Source organism: Salvelinus fontinalis, unplaced genomic scaffold (genome assembly GCF_029448725.1).
Source record: "Salvelinus fontinalis isolate EN_2023a unplaced genomic scaffold, ASM2944872v1 scaffold_0097, whole genome shotgun sequence".
Taxonomy (NCBI): Eukaryota; Metazoa; Chordata; class Actinopteri; order Salmoniformes; family Salmonidae; genus Salvelinus; species Salvelinus fontinalis.
Window position 1 is genome coordinate 148415 of NW_026600306.1, and position 15912 is coordinate 164326.

General features: G+C 42.8%; 1 protein-coding gene across 1 annotated transcript in view; it reads right to left on the reverse strand.

Annotated features, from left to right (window-relative positions):
- Positions 1-1930: 1930 nt before the first annotated feature.
- The window catches only part of LOC129843065 (zinc finger protein 345-like), a 65436-nt gene continuing 51454 nt past the window's right edge, over positions 1931-15912 (reverse strand). Inside the window, exon 6 of the mRNA XM_055911819.1 lies at positions 1931-4326. Coding sequence (XP_055767794.1) covers positions 3497-4326 — 830 coding nt within the window. The 3' untranslated portion in view covers positions 1931-3496. The remainder of the gene's footprint in view (positions 4327-15912) is intronic.

Here is a 15912-nt window from a genome sequence, read left to right on the forward strand (position 1 = left end):
AAAAAAAGGCCATACAAATTTGGTTGATTGATTGTATAAATAGAAGTCCTACTACCAGTCAGGTAGGAAGTAGCAGTGAAGTCCTATTACCAGTCAGATAGGAAAAAGCAGTGAAGTCCTATTACCAGTCAGGTAGGAAGTAGCAGTGAAGTCCTATTACCAGTCAGGTAGGAAGTAGCAGTGAAGTCCTATTTCCAGTCAGGTAGGAAGTAGCAGTGAAGTCCTATTACCAGTCAGATAGGAAGTAGCAGTGAAGTCCTACTACCAGTCAGGTAGGAAGTAACAGTGTCAACACTGCCAAGTGGCTGGGATGTCCTCCACTGAGTCCACAGTCCTCTCCACCACAAACACCATCTGTTGTCTGCACACCTCTGACCAGATCAAATCAAATGTTATTGGTCTCATACACATATTTCTCTGATGTTATCCCTGTTGTATTGAAACAGTGGTGTAATATCTAACAATACAAAACAATACATGCAAATCCCCACAATTTATTTCAAGGATGAAGAAATATAGAAATAGTAGAACGAGCAATGTCAGAGTCTGGAATATAAATATATATACCGGTACAGTTAGTTTACAATGTATATGATGGTGTGCATAGACATTATGGACTGTATATGAATATAAAAGGTGTGTACAGTAGTAGTTATATAGGATGAGCCTTGACTAGAATACAAGGTGGAGTACTGGGTGGTAGACGGCAGTGTAACAGTGACTAAAGTTCAGGGCAGGATACTGTGCGGAGGCTGGCTAGAGGTGATTATTTAACAGTCTGATGATCTGGACATAGACCACACATTAACCACACAATAAGCATTGTGGTGGCAGCATCATGTTATGGGTATGCTTGTCACCAGCAGGGACTGGGGAGTTTGTCAGGATCAAAATAAATATGAAAGGAGCAAAGCCCAGGTAAAAAGTTTGAGGAAAACCCACCTCAGTCTTCTGAGAACCTGTTTCAATCACACCTGTTGTGAGTTTTTTTTTATAAGGTATGACTTTACTCACATAACATTTTGGATGGTTAATCAAGCAAAATACAGCCTAATTATTTTCCCCTCAGGAAGCTCCGGTAAACAGTGGTTGTAGTACACTGCTGCCACCACCAGTCCTGGAGGGCATTTTGACTTTTTTCCAAATATCACTTGATTATCAGAGGGATGTATTATGACATCATATAGAACTACTCAGACATTCCAAATATCACTTGATTATCAGAGAGGTGTATTATGACATCAGATAGAACTACTCAGACATTCCAAATCAGGCTTCATCCATATCATGAAGGTGGACATTGATCCAACCATTTCAAAAGTAATGACGGGGCTGATGGAAACAGGATATGCCTGTACACTTTTATAAATGCAGACAGATGTTAGTTCGTTTGACATCGTGGGGTCTTTTTGTGTCAGTAAAAATGTATAAACGAGAAATGGAGGTGGAAACACCTTTATGAGCAAATATTTATATACTAACCATTACATCTTAGTTAACTTGGAGTCACGTGATGATATGGTGTGTGGTCCTCCCTCTACGACCTGGGAACACATGCAGTTTATTAGGCTACAGATGAAATAAGTAAAGAACTTCACAGGGTGGTGAAACTGCATGTGATGAGCTTGATGCTCCTTTCCAATACATTTGGATGGTCTTATTCTGGTGACATGATGATTGATGCTTGGTTGCCAATTGACAAATAATTTTGCTCTCATCCATAATAATCTCATTGTGTATGTAGCCTACCATCACTGTATATGTGAGCTGCTGACTACAGTGCACGGGACAAGAGGACATTTTCTATTTCACGCAACAGTTTGACCCCAGGAAAGTCAAACAAAGAACTCTTCATTGAGACAATGATAAACAGCAATCTGTGGGAGAGTTGTGGTGGATATTATAAAATAAGGATCTGCTGGAGTCCAAGTCAAACCAAGATTCTTTATTTCTGAGCTCAGAGAGAATAACAGAGTTACACAGCGCAGTGTAGACAGTTTGAATTCCTGAAGCATTGGGTGATGAGCACATTTCTTTATAGTTTCCTGTTCCTGGGAGGGACTCTATTCATACAAGGATGCAGGTGCAGCTGGTTTGCAACGCAGGATGATACTCCCAGGAGCAGGAGATTATAATAGGTCAGTTTCACAAGGTTAGTCTGTGGTGGTTAATTTCTGTATTACCAAATGTGGAGAGACAAAGTTCACACACCAATCAGAGTTATACTTAAAAACTTCACACACCAATCAGAGTTATACTTAAACTACATCTTTAATAATAAGATCTTTGCAATGACTTTCAACAATTCACTATTTCTAATGAACCGTTGAGAGTGGCAACACAATGGCTACTGAGATCTTTTATAGCAAAGATCCACCCCCCTAGTCGACATAACAAACCACAGATATTAGGAACAGTTCACAAAGTGAGACTTTATAATGAGAAAGGAGTTTCCCGTAGCCAGATAGCATTCGCTATAATTTATCATTCAGTTTGGTCCCTAAGACGAGGTTCTAATCTCGTTCCTGGTACTTCATAGCACAAAAACACCAACTCATCCAATGGCATAACTCAATTGTCAACTCTAGATACCCCCATCTCAAGTAAAACCCCTTCTTGACCCCACTCCTGGACACGCTCACTGAGGGGAGTGAGCCTCTAGGTCATACACTATCCCAGGATAAGTGCAACATCAGAGAGGACATACAATGGTTCCAGACACTGCCATACACCTCCCCCCAATGCCAAAGGAGGGAGTGACTTGCGCACAGACATTGTGGAAACCAGTAAGTGGTTCCCCATAAATCACACCATCCCTTCACATAGTTTAACAGATACATTCACATTTGAAGACAATGTTCCCTCCTGTCCTCTTCCCTTCCTGATATTCTGCATAGCACCAGGGACATGTAAAAGACAAGCCTGACCTCTCCCCTCTCTGGGCCCCAGGTGACTGAGCCCCAGCTGAGGGAAGAAGTGCAACTGCCAACACCAGAGTCCGAACGGATTCATTCTAATAACAAGTATATCACATCAGCATATTATGCAGATAAGAGATCTTAATTATCTATGTTACCCAACTAATTCTGATTCATCCACCAGATTATAATAGGACAGTTTCACAAGGTTAGTCACATACTCAGATATGTGGACACATACAATTAACATTTTGCATTACAGAGTCTGTGAACATTTTCATTTCATTAAATCATCAGTGGGCCAACATTGCAAATGTAAACAACGGAACAAATGCATCACATCCAAATATCACTTGATTATCTGCAGTGCTGGAGGAATGACACACAGATAAACACACACACAGTGTTAGAGTTTAAAAACGAACCATTTAAAACAGAAGGAATCTGACCAACTCTATATTCAAACTCCATATTCAAACTCCATATTCAATTCATGTTTTCTAATAAAAACATACAAATATATGTTTTAGTATACTTTGTACAATTCAAGTTCATATGGTAAAAACAGGTAATCATTATCAGTCAACAATATAAGACAGCAAGTCCCCTGTGTGTATTCTCTCATGCCATTTCAGCTCCCCCGGCTGGTTGAAACACTTTCCACACTGGGAGCAGTGGTAAGGCTTCTCCCCTCTGTGTATTCTCTCATGTTCATTCAGATAACCTTTCCGGCTAAACCGCTTTCCACACTGGGAGCAGTGGTAAGGCTTCTCCCCTGTGTGTATTCTCTCGTGTCGATTCAGGTTCCCTAAATTGTTAAAACCCTTTGCACACTGGGAGCAGTGGTAAGGCTTCTCCCCTGTGTGTATTCTCTCATGCCGTTTCAGCTCCCCTGGCTGTTTAAAACACTTTCCACACTGGGAGCAGTGGTAAGGCTTCTCCCCTGTGTGTATTCTCTCGTGTCGATTCAGGTTCCGTAAATCGTTAAAACTCTTTCCACACTGGGAGCATTGGTAAGGCTTCTCCCCTGTGTGTATTCTCTTGTGTTGTTTCAGGTCCCATAATCGGTTCCATCCCTTTCCACACTGGGAGCATTGGTAAGGCTTCTCCCCTGTGTGTATTCTCTCATGCCGTTTCAGCTCCCCTGACTGTTTAAAACACTTTCCACACTGGGAGCAGTGGTAAGGCTTCTCCCCTCTGTGTATTCTCTCATGTTCATTCAGATTACCTTTCTGGTTAAACCGCTTTCCACACTGGGAGCAGTGGTAAGGCTTCTCCCCTGTGTGTATTCTCTTGTGTCGTTTCAGGTCCCATAATCGGTTCCATCCCTTTCCACAGTGGGAGCACTGGTGTCGTCTTGCTGGTTTGGACATCCCTGGCTCTGGTTCCTCTGAGTCTGGTCTTTCTCCTGCCAAAGACAGTGTGTTTTTAAAAAATAGAGACCTGAATGAAACCTCCACATGATAAACCAACCTTGCTATGAGGGCAAATCCTAATCAGATCCCTCAATAACCTGAGGCCAGTTTTAACAATCTTAGTGTGATTTTAAAATAAATGTAGAGCTTCCTGGTAATTACTGATATGTTTACATTACTTATTTTACTCATCCTGTTTTACCAGTCCGAACACAAAAAAACTAAACAGTTCTAGGACACAGACGTCGCTGGATTCCAATTGAGCAGGTGGTTCTAAATATATAACTTTCATAGCTGTTCTAAATATATAACTTTCATAGCTGTATGATACAGAATGCGACCTACACACTTCCTTAACCTGTCTAGGACAGGGGTTCCTCTAGCGCCACTCCTCCCACATTCCACTGAAAAGGCAGAGCGCGAAATTCAAAAAAAATATTTTTTTAATATTTAACTTTCACACATTAACAAGTCCAATACAGCTAATGAAAGATAAACATCTTGTGAATCCAGCCAACATGTCCGATTTTTAAAATGTTTTACAGCGAAAACACCACGTATATTTATGTTAGCTCACCACCAAATACAAATATAAAAGCACAGACATTTTTCAGAGACCAAATTGAAATACCTAAATACTCATCATAAAACATTTATGAAAAATACATGGTGTACAGCAAATTAAAGACAAACATCTTGTGAATCCAGCCAATATTTCCGATTCTTTAAGTGTTTTACAGCGAAAACACAATATAGCATTATATTAGCTTACCACAATAGCCAGAAACACAAGACATTTACCAGCAGCAAAAGCTAGCGATCGTAACAAACCAGCAAAAGATATATAATTTTTGACTAACCTCGACAAGCTTCATCAGATGACAGTCCTATAACATCAGGTTATACATACTTATGTTTTGTTCGAAAATGTGCATATTTAGAGCTGAAATCAGTGGTTATACATTGTGCTAACGTAGCATCTTTTTCCCAGAAAGTCCGGATATTTTTAGGACACACCTATTCTGACCAAATAACTATTCATAAACGTTACTAAAAAATACATGTTGTATAGGAAATTATAGATACACTAGTTCTTAATGCAATCGCCGTGTTAGAATTCTAAAAATAACTTCATTACGACATCCAGCTTACGTTATGGCGAGAGAGTGCCCAAAATCTGGGCGCAAACTAGTAGTACACATGTACGACAGATATATGAAATAGCATCATAAAATGGGTCCTACTTTTGATGATCTTCCATCAGAATGTTGTACAATGGGTCCTTTGTCGGGAACAATCGTTGTTTGGTTTTAGAATGTCCTCTCTGCAGTCAATTAGCACGGAAAGCTAGCAAAGTGGCGCGAAGCTCTCATTCGTGAACAAACGCAGACAAAGCAACACGCCTAACGTCCCGAAAAAATTTCAATAATCTAATAAAACTATATTGAAAAAACATACTTTACGATGATATTGTCACATTTATCAAATAAAATCAAAGCCGGAGATATTAGTCGTCTATAACGACAGCTTTTCAGAAGGCAATACCAGGTACATTCTCAAGCGCGCTCCAGAAAACAGGAAACTGGTGTCACAACCACAGACCACATATAACGCCGCCAGCCAAGGACCTCCACATTGTCTGAGACCAGCCACCCGACTTGTATTTCTCTTTGTAACGAAGCCCTTTTGTGGGGAAAACCTCATTCTGATTGGCTGGGCCTGGCTCCGCAAATGGGTGGGCGTATGCCCTCCAGGGCCCACCAATGTCTGCGCCCCTGCCCAGTCATGTAAAGTCCATAGATTAGTGCCTAATTTATTTATTTACAATGACTGACTTATATGAACTGTAAATCGTTGAAATTGTTGTTTATATTTTGGTTCAGTATACACACACGTGCATTCGTTAAGTATTCAGACCCCTTCACCTTTTCCAAATGTTGTTATATTTCAGCATTATTCTAAAATTGATAAAATTGTTTTCCCCCCCCAATGTAAACAATGGAGCAAATGCATCACATCCAAATATCACTGTACTATCTGTAGTGCTGGAGGAATGACACACCCAGATAAACACACACACAGTCAGAGTTTAAAAAAGGACCATTTAAACACATGGAATCTGATCTACACCTATATTCAAACTGACAGACTCCATATTCACTTCATGTTTTCTCGTAAAAACATAAAATATATGTTTAAGACTACTTTTTACAATTCAATATGGTAAAAACAAGTAAACACATTCTCAGTCAACAATATAAATTGGAGCACTGTGTATGTTCTCTAATGAATTTTAAGTCAATGTGATGTGAAACATGAATTTACACACGAGGAGAAGTAATTATTCTCCCGTGTGGATTCTCACATGACGTTTAAGTGACCGTGATGAGTAATATGTCTTCCCACAGTCTGAGCATTTGCAAGGGTTCTCCCCTGTGTGCAGTCTCATGTGTTCTTTCAGCTTTTCTGAATGGTTAAAACGCTTTCCGCAGTGGGAGCAGCGGTAAGGCTTTTCCCTTGTGTGTATTTGCTTATGAGCGTTCAGCTTTCCTGACTCTCTGAAACGCTTTCCACAATGGGAGCAGTGGTAAGGCTTCTCCCCTGTGTGTATTCGCTCATGAGATTTCATGTTTCCTAACTTGTTAAAACTCTTTCCACACTGGGCGCAATGGTGTGGCTTCGCTCCTGTGTGTATCCTCTCATGTCTTTTCAGGCTTCCTAATTTGGTAAACCTAGTTCCACACTGGGAGCAGTGGTAAGGCAACTCCCCTGTGTGTATTCGCTCATGAGCTTTCAGGCTTCCTAACTGGTTAAAACTCTTTCCACATTGGGAGCAGAGGTGTCGTCTTGCTGGTTTGGACATCTTTGGTTCCTCGAAGTTTGGTTTTCCTCCTGCCAAAGACAGTGTTTATTTAAAGAGAAACCTGAATGAAACCTCTTCATGATAATGCTGCCTTGTATGAGGTGTCATGACCGTACCGATTATCTCTCACCCCCAACTTAGGAGAGATCTAGGGGTATGAAGATGTGGGGGGGTTTTGACCCCTCACACCCATTGTAAATCTTAGGCAACAGACAAAATTCTTTTGTCCTCTCACTATGGAGAACCGGCCTCAGAACATTAAACATGGAATAAATGGACTTTGGAACAATGGTTTCCGTCAGCCACAATGGTTGTAATGACGATAGATGGAATATGAAAATGTATGTCATTTTTGTTTTGTTATTAAAGGTTAAAGGACGACGTCATTATGAAAACATTGTAACTTTAAGAGTTTTCCTAGTATATGCTTGATGTTTATACATTGTACGTTGTGTGGAAAATGTTCAAATCAAAGAGAATGTTTTGGTAAAGATGAAATGTGAAGTTAGTTGTCTAAAATTGGATTTGAGTAAAATCTAGACCTTGCCTCATAACTTGGTAGGCCCAGAGAATTGCCCTAAAGGCCGTTACGCCCACATCTGACCCGAGGGTATAAGACATGTGAGTTAAGAATTAACATATCAGACTAAGTGACCCGAGCTGCAGCAAAGGTCTGAGTAGTCAACGAACCCAAAACACAACACGAGGTTGAAGACAAAGGAATCCTTTTCTTCTCAAGCTATGGATGAATAGCTGCATCTAAGCGGGTGAATTCAAGCCGGACCACCAGGTCTCAACCCCCCATCGAATCGTGGTATCTACACTGTTTTCATTCCTACGCCGTGAGCCCTGAGCTACAGGGCTGGCTGTCCTCAGAAGAATACTTTCAGAACAAGGGTGAGGAATCAGACCACTAAGCAAAAAGGACACTGACATCGTGAGGACAACCAGAGAGTTGCACCCGAGAAGTGCGTCATTTCTTGAAGCCTAAACGGCCCACGCGGAGAGACCCACAGCGGAGACCTTCAACACGTAAGTACATAATTATATTCTGACCCATAAGTGCGGCAGTTCGGGGCAAGGTTAGGGTTCAAATAAGCATAGCTGTCAAATGCACCCAAAGGGATATTTCTCTCGTGTACCTTTTCTTTTTCTCTCTTTTAAATCCCCATTTTGGGGAACACGCGTCAGAGTGTGTTGGCCCGTTGTACTAAGTTCTAATCAACAGCCTAGACTGTGTTTTTGTTTATGCGTATCTTCTATTATCATTTTAGCTTTCTAGTAAATAAATAGTCAACTACAATTGGTGTGGTACGAACTCATTGGTGGGACTCGGGTTTGTGCAGATTCCTGGATTATGCGACGTTCACAATGAGACTGTAGAGGAAATTGATTAATTAGCGACTGTTGTCAAATCGATATTCTGATATTATTTGAGGTAATTTGGGAAATAGAAACTCAATAAAACTAATTTTCCCATGGTGCCCAGGTTAATGAGTTAATAATTGTCTGATTCATTTAATCACGCAATTATAAACCGTTAATCATTCGATGAGCAGCAGTCGTCACATTAACTAATACAACGTCACAACATATTGGCACCCCGTGGGAGGCATTGAAGATAAAACTATGGCCGCACTTTTGGGTTAATTCCATACCAATTGTGTAGCAAGATACATATATACCATTAATAGCTATAGGCAGGACTGGTGTGGGAGAAGCGTGTGTGTGTCGTTCCATTTCACCCAGATACTGGTCGGGAGAGAACCACCCCTGTGGTACATCTGACGAATGTCAGTGTGTCGGAGGGTCTACTGAATGCTACGTGCTAGGGCATATGTACCAGCCGATGTAGACATTCTGAGAATAATACTAGTGGACCAACTAGTAGGTCACTTTCAAGAGTGATCTGACTCGGTCATAAGCAATTCCTAGAGCAGAGGACATATGAGCCAGCCATTACGGAAATTTGAGTAGATATATTCGTTTGACCGAAGCCATTATCTTTCTACCTCTCGCATTTGGTAAAGTGAAGAGTTTAAGGGTTGAACGTGAGACGTCACCTAGTAAACCCGTTCCCTTGTTGGGGGGAACTTCCCTTGCGCGGCGAAGTGGAAGGAAAGCTAAGCATTGCGCCAGATCAGCCATTTTTGTTTTCCCCTTTGTTCATAGTGAATTCCCGCGCCGGGCGGGAATCATGTGAGATCTCAGCTTGCGCTATCAGTAACCTCTGGCGAAGAATCGCCAGTCATTTTTCATGAAATAATTCAGGTCACGCTGTAGGATATCAAACCAGTCTCAACTGATTGGATATCATTGTCTCATTCAATTTAATACATACATTAAATTGCTACACTACCTTTCCAGGTTGGTTATTGGAATAATACACACACTAATGTCTTCTAACCAATGAGATGGTTAAACTTTTCCACATTAACTTAGATATAACAACTATTTCAGGTTAATTAAAGCTAATACCTTTAGCATATACAGGGTTGACAAATCATTCAAATTGATTAATAGATTAAATCCGTTTTACCAGTTCAATGGTGTTTAAGGAGACCTTTTAACAGCATTGTGAAATTCCACCTTCACTGATACCTTGGCGATTTTAGCTTGTGTTAATAGAGACCTCCGGTGGAGAAGAATCGGCAATAATTACTTTTAAAAAATTCAGGTTACGCTGTATGATATCAAACCAGTCTCAACTGATTGGATATCATTGTCTCATTCAATTTAATACATACATTAAATTGCTACACTACCTTTCCAGGTTGGTTATTGGAATAATACACAAACTAATGTCTTCTAACCAATGAGACATAGTTAAACTTTTCAATGTTAACTTAGCGATAACAACTCTTTCAGGTGAATTAAAGTTAAAATTCCCAAATAGCCTATACAGGTTAGATTTATCATTAAAACCGATTTAATCAATCAAATCTGTTTTGGCAAGTTCAGTAATAACCAACTCGCATTACTGACTCAGTCTTGATGATTCATTGACATTTACAAACTGAGTTAAATCGTGTTTGCAGCCTCCAACTCAAAAACCCAAATATTACGTAAAGTGAAATAACTGATCATCATAAAACGAGCAATCCATCAGATGTGTTTCCACCCATTCCCCCTCTAATCAGTGGACCTTCACCCACGGAAAGATTGATCACTGACCTCAGCAACGATGCAAATCCTAACTATGCCGAGGGGCTGAAAATGTTAGATAAGCGAGAAAAATGCAGACATTGTGACAGACGCTCTCCAAAATAGACCATCAGGCGGAGGCCTTGTGAAGGTTCTCTCCAGTTTAGCCCTCAACTATGGCCACCAGCAGAGATGGACAGTGCACCAGTACCTCAGTGGCCACCAGCAGAGATGGACAGTGCACCAGTACCTCAGTGCCCACCAGCAGAGATGGACAGTGCACCAGTACCTCAGTGCCCACCAGCAGAGATGGACAGTGCACCAGTACCTCAATGCCCAGCAGCAGAGATGGACAGTGCACCAGTACCTCAGTGCCCAGCAGCAGAGATGGACAGTGCACCAGTACCTCAGTGCCCAGCAGCAGAGATGGACAGTGCACCAGTACCTCAGTGCCCACCAGAGATGGACAGTGCACCAGTACCTCAGTGCCCAACAGAGATGGACAGTGCACCAGTACCTCAGTGCCCAACAGAGATGGACAGTGCACCAGTACCCAACAGAGATGGACAGTGCACCAGTACCACAGTGCCCACCAGCAGAGATGAACAGTGCACCAATACCTCAGTGCCCACCAGCAGAGATGGACAGTGCACCAGTACCTCAGTGCCCAACAGAGGCACGAGCAGGAAGCTGGGGAGTTCAAGGCACAGGTGGAGAGAACCAGGGAGCTGGCATCGAAAGCCGAAAAAGATAAGCTACTGCTAGCCGAGGAACTGTGTGTGAGAACAGATAAATTGGAAGATCTGGCTAACACTCAAAGAACGCAAACAAACTCTTGACCAAGTCCGTATCCGAAAGGAACAACTCGTTTTAGCCAAAACTAAATACGATGAAGTCCACGCAAAACTAGATGAATCTGACGAGCTAGCTAGAAACCGGGGCGAGCAACTTGATGCCCTGCAAACGGTTGTGAATGAAACCCCTCAAAGCAATAATGTTCTATTCCAAAAGCTGCAGACCAAAGACGATCAGTTAATGAACACAATGACCAAGTTGGAGGACAAAACAGCAGAACTCATTGAAGTCGCTTATTTAATGAAGGATGACAAAAACCAGGTGAGAAAGTTGGAAAATGTGACCTCTAAACAAAAGGACATCGCATCACTGGATCTTTCACTCCACACTTGAGACCCCTCCCTGCAAACCATGACAGATAAGTATGAGGCCGAGCGGAGCAAGGGCGACACCTACATGTCTAAAATAAACACCCTCAACTCCCAGATGGAATCTGCGATGAAACAGAACACCACCTTTAGGTATCATCTGTAGGAACTCCAGAACAGTCACGCACTATTGCGGGACAACCAAACCAAGCAACCTGGCTCACATCCGGAGCTCAGAGAACGAGGGAATGTAGACGACAGGAGATTTCAGCCTCTTTCTCTTAGCCATTCGGCCCACAGTGACATGGGGCCTCCTCGCAAACACAACCACAGCTTGACTTTTCCTCTTGGCCTTTCGACCCACAATTACCAACGGGAGGGTCCAGATGCTCCCCGCGCACTCGGCGGGGATCGCCTTGACAAAATCATCAAAAACTTCCGCCTCTTTGACCCCGTTCCAGGAAAGCCAAACAACACTGAGACATTCTTAGCAGACATAGAGGACGCCTTGGTTACCATCGCTTGGTACCACTAATGGATTGGAAAACCAACCAAATCTGGTCACAAATATGTATGCCAACTCCGTTGACTTCCCCGCATTCTTCCAAGGCTACCTGTCATACATTGTGCAACGGCGTTTGTTCGACGTCAGCATCTGCCACAAACCCGGTGAACTTGGTCATGAGTCCGCCATTGGTGACAGATGACAAGGTGAGTTCAACTTGGAACTTAACCGAACATGAGGTTTTCCTGTGTGGCTTGGGTGATTCACCAGCCACATACCGACCTCCTCTGATAGGGGGCGTGTGCCTAAACGGCACTATGGTTGAGGATGCCAGACTGGCAACCTGGTCAGAAAAATCTGCAATCAGTTTGGAAATAATCAACGAAATTTCGAAAATGGCTAACTGCCATCCCATTGTGCCGAAAACGTTTAGATTTCCACTGGGAACGACTCCCCAGACGACGCTCACCGCAATAGGGGTGTGTGCGCTATCGATCCGCATTGTAACCAAGGAAGTATCTCACTACCTACTGGTTGTCGCAGACCTCCCACACACAGTCTATGTGGGAGCGGACATTTTGGTAAGATTGGGTGTTAAACTCGATACCATACACCAAGTTCTTTGGTCTTTGGCGCAGCCAAACCAACATGCCTTGTCTTTCGACCCGGTGTGAATGGCATCCGGGCAGACTATTCCTGAAGCTAGCAAGGTGATAACTGAGTCCGCCATGATGATTCCGGCAAGAACCACAGAGGTTTCTGTAAGACTGAACCTGGCGCCCGGATACCGGGTGGAAGGCACCACTGCGTTCTTCCAACCCTCTCCGCAACTATTCGACTTGGGGCTAACTATCAATGGCAACCCGCTGTTGGAACTGACCACTAGATCCACTTACCCCCGGTACAAAATCTGACTCAAGCGGATATTTCCATTCCTCGGCACACTCAGCTAGGAACATTGATCGATTACTCCTTCCATGATTTTGAACTGGTTGTTCCCATGATTGGGCCTCTTCCATCCTCCCTAGACCTAGATGGCGAGGGAGGTACGCTGTTTACTTGTCTGTCAAAGGCATTCGCAGTAACCCCCATATTGCCACTTGACGACACATCAACGTTCAGGCTGGATGTCGATTCTGACATCTGTTCTAAAACCAACCGGTAAATGGTGTCTTACCGTTGACTATAGACAACTCAACAAACTGGTTCCGTTGTCTCGTTGGCCAATGACACAGCTCAACCAAGAGTTGCCAAAGGTGGCAAATGCCAAGAACTTCTCCACCGTCGACGTGGCAAACGGTTTCTGGACCATGACTGTCAACCCTCGTGACCAACACAAGTTGGCTTTCTCTTTCTCGAACAAGCTCTTCACGTTCAATCGTTGCCCGCTCGGGTATGTGAACTCCCCCTCAGAGTTCAACATCTTTCTGCACAAGGTAATGCCAGACGCAGCCTCTAGGGGGACGATAATCTATGTGGGCGACGTTCTCATGAGAAGTGAGACTTTGTCACATCACCTCAACGAAATGTTCTCACCCAACTCAGGTGAATTTTGGCCCATTCCTCCTGACAGAGCTGGTGTAACTGAGTCAGGTTTGTAAGCCTCCTTGCTCGCACATGCTTTTTCAGTTCTGCCCACAAATCTTCTATGGGATTGAGGTCAGGGCTTTGTGATGGCTACTCCAATACCTTGACTTTGTTGTCCTTTTCTCCAAAAAGTACAATCTTGGTCCCTACGTGCAGTTGCAAACCGTAGTCTGTCTTTTTTATGGCGGTTTTGTTCCTTGCGGAGCGGCCTTTCAGGTTATGTCGATATAGGACTTGTTTTACTGTGGATATAGATACTTTTGTACCCGTTTCCTCCAGCATCTTCACAAGGTCCTTTGCTGTTGTTCTGGGAATGATTTTAACTTTTCGCACCAAAGTACGTTCATCTCTAGGAGACTGAAAACGCTTCTCCTTCCAGAGCAATATGACAGCTGCGTGGTCCCATGGTGTTTATACTTGCGTACTATTGTTTGTACAGATAAACGTGGTACCTTCAGGCGTTTGGAAATTGCTCCCAAGGATGAACCAGACTTGGCTGATTTCTTTTGATTTTCTCCTGGTGTCAAGTTTGAAGGTAGGTCTTGAAATACATCCACAGGTACAACTCCAATTGACACAAATTATGTCAATTAGCCTATCAGAAGCTTCTAAAGCCATGACATCATTTTCTGGAATTTTCCAAGCCGTTTAAATCTCTAGCCACTTTAATAATCTAAAACTGATTAAAATGTATTTTTACCTCATTAAAATGTACAAACTACACCCCGTAATGACAAAGCAAAAACAGGAATTTTGATTTAGATTTTTACAAATGTATTAAAAAAAAACTTACATTTCACATTTACACAAGCATTCAGACCCTTTATTAAGTACTTTGTTGAAACACCTTTGGCAGCATTGAGGCTTCTTGGGTATGACCCTACAAGCTTGGCACACCTGTATTTGGGGAGTTTCTCTCATTCTCTGCAGATCCTCTCAAGCTCTGTCAGGATGGATGGTGAGCATTGCTGCACAGCTATTTTCAGGTCTCTCCAGAGATGTTCGATCAGGTTCAAGTCCGGGCTCTGGTTGGGCCACTCAAGGACATTCAGAGACTTGTTCCGAAGCCACTTCTGCGTTGTCTTGGCTGTTGGCTTAGGGTCGTTGTCCCGTTGGAAGGTGAACCTTTGCCCCAGTCTGAGGTCCTGAGTGCTTTGGAGCAGGTTTTCATCAAGGATCTCTCTGTACCTTGCCCCGTTCATCTTTCCCTCGATCCTGACTAGTCTCCCAGTCCCTGCTGCTGAAAAACATCCCCACAGCATGATGCTGCCATCACCATGCTTCACTGTAGGGATGATGCCAGGTTTCCTCCAGACGTGACGCTTGGAATTCAGGTCAAAGAGATTCCATCTGGCCACTCTACCATAAAGGCCTGATTGTTGGAGTGCTGCAGAGTTGGTTGTCCTTCTGGAAGGTTCTCCTATCTCCACTGAGGAACTCTGGAGCTCTGTCAGTGACCATCGGGTTCTTGGTCACCTCCCTAACCAAGGCCCTTCTGCACCGATTGTTCAGTTTGGCCAGGCAGCCAGCTTTTGGAAGAGTCTTGGTGGTTCCAAACTTCTTCCTTTTAAGAATGATCGAGGACCTTGTGTTTTTTGGGACCTTCAATGCAGCAGAAATGTTTTGGTACACTTCCCCCGATCTGTGCTGTCACTCAATCCTCTCTCAAGGACAATTCCTTCGACCTCAGGGCTTTGTTTTTGCTCTGACATGCACTGTCAACTGTGGGACCTTATAAAGACAGGTGTGTCCATTCCAAATCATGTCCAATCAATTGAATTTACCACAGGTGGACTCCAATCAAGTCGTAGAAACATCTCAAAGATGATCAGTAGAAACAGGATGCTCCATTCCGAGTCTCATAGCAAAGGGTTTGAATACTTATGTAAATAAGATATGTATTTTTTTACATTTGCAAAAATGTCTAAAAACCTGTTTTTGCTTTGTGGTTAACTTTCTTGGGATAGGAGGCAGCATTATCACTTATGGACGAATAGCGTACCCAGAGTGAACTGCCTCCCACTCTGTCCCAGATGCTAATATATGCATATTATTATTACTATTGGATAGAAAACACTCTGACGTTTCTAAAACTTTTTGAATGATGTCTGTGAGTATAACAGAACTCATATGGCAGGTGAAATCCTGAGAAAAATCCAACCAGGAAGTGGGATATCTGAGGTTGGTCGATTTTCAACTCAGTCCCTATTGAATGCACAGTAGGATATGGATCTGTTTGCACTTCCTCCGGCTTCCACTAGATGTCATCCCTCTTTAGAAACTTGAATGGGGCTTCTACTGTGTTGTGGGGCTGAAT